Raw genomic sequence first — 7,628 nt, forward strand, 5'->3', positions numbered from 1 at the left:
TATTACATTCTTTTTGTTCAAAATAAGTTCAACCCACCAAACACATTATCAATTAGCGGGTGACTGCTAGCATCAGCATTAACTTAACGTTACAGATCTTCGATCATTTTATTATATTCATATTTTTTGGAATTAATGGAAGTAGTAACTACCACTGTACTTCCACTGTGGTATTTGTGTTTGGTACACAAATCCTACCATGTTTTTACCGCAGTTAGCCTACTTCTACTGTGGTATTTTGTAGTAACTTACTTACAGTAACAGCAAACGTTACTTTGCTTTTACCACAGCCAATTGTTATAAGTTACATAGTAAAAACAGTTACAACAACACTTACCATGCTTTTAATACATTTGATGTACAATTCAGAAATCTTGAGACTTTCAGATCCTTCTTTTTTTGGTCAGTTTTATTTTATTGCCATATTATTTATTTATTTTAATATAGTCTTATGATTGTGGGGGGATCTCGGGATTTGTTGTAAATAGTTATTCACACAAAATGTTTAAAGATTCAGAAAATAATATCCTAAAGTTGTAACTCTTTTTTTTTTTTTTTGTCTTGCAGTTTCTTCACATCTCTTACTCCATATACACACGCTCTACATTTAAACCAACGGCTCTTTTAAGAGCCATCACTTGCTCTCTCTCTCGCTCTCTCACTCACTTACTCACTCTCACTCACACACACACACACACACACACACACACACACACACACTCCCAGACCCCCCCCCCCCCCCCCCCCCCCCCCCCGTCTGTCTGTCTGTCTGTCTGTCTTTCAATTTTTCTTTGCCTTTTTCTCTTTGCATTCTTTCTCTTCTTTTCTTCAATATGGCATCTTCAGGTTTTGACCAATTATGTCAGGAAGCTGCAATTATTTCAAAGGATCTTAAAGTGAAAGCTGACAATGCTGAACTTGAAGCAGCTACCAGGGAGGCTGAACAAATTCTACAAACTTTCAATCCTCCACTGGTAATGTTAATAACATTTCAGTTTTCTTCATTTAATTACTTTTTTATTTGCATTAAGTTGCTTTAATACATGTAAATTTTTTTATCTGTCAATAGATTTCCAAGTCCTTACTTTCAATCACTTTTAGCAATTTCTTTCAACATGTTTATTTATTTTTTTCAGCCGAAAAAGAAGACCAAACGAGCCAGTGGCACTCTTCTCAAGCCGGTCTGTTTTGTGGAGAGGGATGAGTATGGGCATCTTGTGCCTAAACGGAGAAGGCCAATATCTACAAAGGCAAAAAAATTAAATGGTATGTCTGATATAATTTGCACAGTGTATTCTAGCACCTCATACCGTTTTCTCCCTTTGATAATGTGTAGCATCATCATTTGTCTGTACTGTATATTTCTAATAATCTCTAATAAATCTCTATTTGTAGCTACAAAGATCAACAATCCAGTCAGTACATCATCTTTGGAGTCTGGGCAAGGATACATTGATCATGGTGAGTAATAACACCAACAATTTTCACAAATCATGCAGAGGTTATAATTATTCATTATTTGTTATGTCTCATTGTTCACAGGTGAAAGGCCATCACTGTCTGCTCGCACTGTTTGGTCAGCTGTTGAAGATATAGGTGTGTATTATTGTGTCATTACTGCTTTGTAATGATCAATCTAACTAACTGGCATGTACTGTACACTATATTGTGTTAGTTTTCTATTTTACAGAAACTCTTCATCAAGAGGTAGAGGATCTGCTAGCTGATAGTGAAGACATTCAGTACACAGATCCGACTTCCTCAAACACTTGGTCTATTCGCATGGACCAGAGTAAGAAGAAGTGGGCAGCTTTGAGACCAGAGATAGTGGAGTCGTTATTAACGGCAGAGTATACAGAGATCCAGCAGTGCCAGCACTGCAGACTGAAGCGATCTATTATCCGCTGTAAGGACTGCATTCCTAAACAGCTGTACTGTGCAGACTGTGATATACTGGCCCATGAAAGGAAACTTCACAACCGAGAGACAAATGTGAAAGGATTCTTTCAACCCCTATCCCCAACAACTTTGGTCAAGGTGGATATTGAAGGCCAATTCCAATTTGAAGAAAAAAGTATGTTCTTTTTTTCCAGAATTATAAAATCTTAGAATCTATCATGTGAATTTCATGTAGTCATAATAATAATGTAACAATGTTATTTACGGTAGCTTAATTTCTTTTTTCTAGATTGCCTTTTGCATCTTGAGGCTCCTGAGCAAATGTGCCAATGTGCCACTGATTCCATTGAGGTGTCAGAAGGTAAAAGGGCCATTCTCATAGGAATCGATGGTGAGTCCAGTATAAAACAAATATTTTAATTATTGTTTTTTTTATATATATTACAAATACATTATAAATACATTGTTATTTCAATAGGTCGCTACAATGTCAGCTTGCCACACTTCAAATGTCCGAAATGTCTTGTGAGCAGAAATACCAGCGTCCCGCAACTGATCAAATCTGGTTACTGGCCTGCCACAGCAAGCTGTGAAACATTATATAAAATAGATGTATTTGTTTCCTATGACCACATGAAACTGACTGCCCCTGGAATGTCTAGACAGTCCTTCACCAGTTTACTAGAACAGCGGACAGAGTTTTTTGGCAGAGTATGAATTGAATTTATTACCAAATTATTTCTTTTCTTTTTTGGCAGTGAGCTATTTCTTATATTGTTTTTGACTTTTATATTGGTTTTGTTTTATAGAATGGAAAGATATGCGCAGATGCTTTTCAACGAAGTTTTTTCGAATGGAGATACTGCCAGTTCGAAATCGATCAGCTCTGTGGACTGAAAGTGTTTGACTGTCCAGCCTGTTCTCCATTTATGCTTGCTGTGGCAGTAGATGGTAACAGAAAAATGTATCGCTTCAAAAGAGGGTAGGTAACAGAAAAATGTATCGCTTCAAAAGAGGGTAGGAGAAGTTATATATCTGTCTTTCAAAAAGCATTTCAAAATAATGTTTTATTCCAGTTAGTTTTTCATTAGATAATTAAATGAAGCCCTTCTTATTATCTTCAAGGGATGAAGATCATGGCTTGTTTAAGGGTGTCTTTGTCTGTGAGGATGACGATGTTTCCAAGTTTGTGGACTACATTAATGAGAAGACAAAGCATGTACGTTTTTTTTGTCTGTTTTGTCTTAATGATCATTGAAATTGTATCCTAAACAAAAAATAGGAATGCAAATTTTTACTTAACTACAATAGCAAAATTAAGAACAATGCATTGAATTGTAAAATCTTGCCATCTTGCATGGCTTGAATTTCCAGTAAAGCAAAAATTCACTTGTGGGAATTTGAAATGTGTAGAAAAATGCTAACAGGCTGACATATCTTTACACATATTTATTTAGACATTTATACTATAGGTAATTTAATACTGTGTTAAATCATCACATTGTTTTTCTTTCACTTTATTCTCATCTTGATAGTCAGTTGGAAAAGGTGTCTGTGGAACGAGTCAGTGGACTGCAGCACGGGAGTCCGTCCCGAAGAAAGTCAACAAGTTGGATGAGGAGGGCATGGAGGTGGCTGTCTGTCGACATGGTGTGCTTCTGAGGAGTCTAAACATGATGAGGGGAGAAATATTTGCATATCCCATGTATCTACAAAAAGAGATGACTCCAAGGAATGTGCAGTTCATGTGCACTGATGTAATATGCAAGTACTGGCCATACCTGCAGAGAGTGGTTAATGATTGTCCAGAGCTCTCTCCTCTCCTGGACATGAAGCCATTCCTGTCAGTGATGCATGCAAAGGCCCACTCTTGGAAATGTGAGGTAAACTGTTTTACAGAAAATAAAGATAACAATTTGCGACTTCTATATTTATTTTTCAGTAATTGCTACTTATATTCTAAAACACAATATTGAGATTATTTTAACCCTGTTAAATATTTGATCCATGAACAAGATTAAGTGGGGAGGTCGAAACCAAGATGGAGCAGGCACCACCCTGGGTGAAGAGGTAGAACAAGTTAATAGCTTCTTGTCAAGAACTGCTATATGCAGCAAATACATGACCAAAGGAGGTAAGTGTAAGCTGCAAACATACAATACAATACAATACAATACAATACAAAGTTACCAAATATAAGTTAAAGCTACACACGAAATACAGAAGAATTAAACTTTTGCCTGATCCTGTATCCGTGCCCAGAGGTGTTAGCGCAAGTCCAAGACCATTTTTATATTTGCATTCTAAATAAATCGAAAATGAATAAAGTAACAATTGATTTTTTTTTTAACACTATTGATTTGTTTTTCTCTGTATTGTTTAGCTAGAACAGACATTATTACCATCCAGGCCATGGCATGGAACAAACGCAAGATTGAGAACCTCGCAAAAGTGCTGTCCCGAAGATTAATGAAGGTATATTTCTAAATTGCCCTTTTCTTTTACAGGTGAAGTTATTTTTTAGTTTTTAATTATGTCTGTCGCAGTTTGTAGTGCCAACAATTAGGTAAGTGGTATGTGCAAAAAACTTTAGAAAGTCAAAACTCAATTGCTACTTATAATTTTTTTATGCAGTTTTCCATGCCCATGTTTATGAATCATGTATGCATCTGTCAGTAGTTTTTATGTTTTAATAAATGCACTTAATGGTGTTTTGTTATTCATTAGACAAAAGCTAAAATTCAGGAGGAGTCCTTAAACCTTGATGCAATAAAGAGAGAGCTGGCAGTAACAGACGATGAGCTTCAAGGGTGGATCAGTGAAGTCAAGCAGTGGGCTGATACAGGTAGTCATGTTTTAGATTACCTTATCAGTGTACTTAAAAGAAAAACGTATTGTTTTTTATTTTTCACAGACTGTAGTGTCATGTATGATTTAAGCTTCATCCTTATACCTCTGATGTAATCATAGATGTACATTTTTATTTCCATTTCTATCAATAATTTAGCAACAATTGAGGAGAGCGCAGACAGTCAACAGGGGCTGGAGAAGGTGATTGAGACGCTTTATGTGAGCATCAGGCAGAGGAAGCAAAACCTTTACCGTCAAACAGGCAAGAGCACTTTAAACATGAAATCATTTTAAAGCTTTTAACAATTTCAACATTAGGTTACATTGTTTTATTATAGTGAGACCCTGGATAGCACTACATTTAAGATCTTTGGGCAAAAAAAAAGTTATGCCTTTCAAACATTCATTATAAGAAAGCGGTATGCAAAATGCATATTTAAATACATACTTTTCTTGTATATATTTAACTTTTATTTTAGAAAAGTCTTAAATAGAACATATTATGGCATGCTTTTGTCTTTTTAGATGGAAACAAGAGAAGACATAAACTCCGCAGAAAAATTTTGGAGGAAAAAGCCAAACTTAGTGCAGCTGTAGAAGAATACAACAATGCAGCACCTGAAAAACTGCAGTCAGCGGATGCAATTCTGGCATCTGAGAGTTATGCATGGCCATGGCTACTGGATGAGCGTGGTATGTCTTGTTGTTACTCATTTAAATTCTGATATATGTATCGACCTGCTTACAGTAGATATTGTTTATGCCTATTGTGCATCAGCATTTGTCTCAGCTACACCTAGTTATCACTTGCTCTGCAGCAGTGTAAGCATTTATAGTCCCCCAAGACCAAATGCAGTAACTTTTCCATCATAACTTGTATCTATAATATCAACTTCTATCAATATACTATAAACTTATTTTGAAAGTAGTCATTATTGAAATGTAATACATTCACTAAAACTCAATTGGAGCTATGCAATTGTACAAAGTCTGTTAAATATATAAATGACAAATTAACCAATATATATTTTGACAAAGTATATTTATACACTATTCCTTGCATTATTTTAAAAAAACATCTTCACAGATAATCTTATAACCAAAAAGAAGGCCTTTGACCAAGTTATGATCCTGAACCGGCTTACTGAAGAGGAGTGCATTGTCTTGAAGGAGATCAAAAATCACTGGAAAATCCTCAAAAGAGAATATTCTGTTTTAAATGATCATTCAAGACACATTGATATTGAAATGAAAAAGAACAGTAAGTACTACATAATTTCCTGTTTATCTTGTGTAAGCAATAATAACACCAATACAGTATATCCACAATATCATGCTCTTTAACTGAATCTGTGGTATTTAGCCATAACTGCTGCTCTGTACTGGTAAATAAGTTAATTGATGCTGTAAATTCAGCAGAAAATTACAGCAGAGAAGTACTTCATTAAAATGACATTATTTATTTTGTGTTTTGTGTTGCTTGCAGAACAGGGCTGTGGATTTTCTGAAAGTGGAATTCTAGGACTTTACTCTCTACTTCTGAAAAGACTATCCTACCTCAAATGTCACATCTCCTCTGTTCGTCAGCTGTACAGTAGTGTACTTGACAATTGTGAGTTGAAAGAAGACGATTACACGGATGAGGAGGATATCCAGTATGGTGTGGAGGAGGAGGAGGATGATGAAGACGAAGAGGATTTTTTCTCACAATCAGTATAAAAAGTAACCACTTTTTGTATAAAACTTCTTGACTTTTGGCAACTAGCGTCAACTTGTCCAGACTTCAAATCGACACGCACATCTAGCCAAAAGTTGTATTGTGTATTCCAGCCTTTACTGTAGGTGTAGGTAGTGAAGGGTTACAAATTTTAAATCTATTTCAAATATGCTTCCATACATAACATCACAGTAAATAATATTGTATTTAGAGTTTAAGATTGAGATAATGATTCTCCTCAGCAAAGATGCAATTCCTGTTTTCTCCTTATTGTCTTTAATGGCTCTTGGGGTCCCAGTTTCACTCAGAGCCACAGCCCAGGCGTTGAATCGTTGATCTGATTGGATTAGCACATATGCGTTGGAATGGTTATGCTGATTGGATTGAGACTGGTAACACGCTGGAGTCGGGCGGGTTCCTTAACCTGTATACTTAATATGCTGGATGCTTTGTTCAACCTCAATGTAAATCCCTCCCCCTAAATGTCTATAAGTTTGCAAGGCACCTGTGTTGAAGTCAGACTTTGGAAGAACTGCAGCCACGTCAACGCGAAGTCCTCAAAGAAAAACTTCTTGAACGTAATCCCAACGTCTCCTGGTCTCTGCTTTGAAGAAGAAAAAGTTTCCTACAGTAGCAAAAACTTGTGAAAAGTTATCAAAGATCAAAAACTTTGCTGAATTTTTGGTTTTTTCTTTTCTCTTATCATCTTTTACCAGAATGTGGCTAACACACCCTGAACATCAAGAATATACTGTCATTTCCATTAAATCTGTCTTTGTTACATGATGAAACACTGACAAGGTGTGCAAATATGTATTTGTACAGTTAAGTTCTTATGTTTGTATATTCAAATTCATAATTTACATTGTAAAACGTTACTAGGATTACACTCACTATTATTTTACTGAATTAAAAAGCTTTTTGATGTAAAAATTCATGACCCTCTGAACAATGTTTTACCAACTTGTCATTGTATATTCATATTATCTGCCACAAATAAAAACGTATTAAATTTTTTTTTTTTTTTTTTTTTTATGTTTAAAGTTTAGTGTGTGTGTGTGAAGGGGGAGGGGGGATTCTAGTATTATCTCAACTCCTGATTAGCCCCATAGTATCAGTTATCTAGGTAGCCTTGTGTTGTCAGGTCAGATTTTAGGATTAA

General features: G+C 35.6%; 1 protein-coding gene across 2 annotated transcripts; it reads left to right on the forward strand.

The window, feature by feature from the left end:
* Positions 1 to 7,403, forward strand: LOC309503318 (uncharacterized protein). Of its 2 annotated transcripts, XM_082176087.1 has the most exons (18): positions 1 to 974; positions 1,137 to 1,266; positions 1,396 to 1,461; positions 1,543 to 1,596; positions 1,691 to 2,074; positions 2,189 to 2,290; positions 2,378 to 2,610; positions 2,709 to 2,881; positions 3,025 to 3,118; positions 3,435 to 3,782; positions 3,916 to 4,033; positions 4,283 to 4,374; positions 4,627 to 4,744; positions 4,907 to 5,011; positions 5,275 to 5,442; positions 5,837 to 6,010; positions 6,236 to 6,409; positions 6,443 to 7,403. In XM_082176087.1, exons 1-18 carry the CDS (start codon positions 834 to 836, stop codon positions 6,466 to 6,468), a joined length of 2,700 nt encoding a protein of 899 aa, XP_082032213.1. In that variant the 5' UTR covers positions 1 to 833; the 3' UTR covers positions 6,469 to 7,403. The 2 variants fall into 2 exon arrangements, with proteins under 2 accessions (XP_082032213.1, XP_082032212.1); XM_082176086.1 differs by having other exon boundaries at positions 6,236 to 7,403.
* The last annotated feature ends 225 nt before the right edge of the window (positions 7,404 to 7,628 follow it).

Source organism: Leuciscus leuciscus (genome assembly GCF_965113295.1).
Source record: "Leuciscus leuciscus genome assembly, chromosome: 7".
Classification (NCBI taxonomy): Eukaryota; Metazoa; Chordata; class Actinopteri; order Cypriniformes; family Leuciscidae; genus Leuciscus; species Leuciscus leuciscus.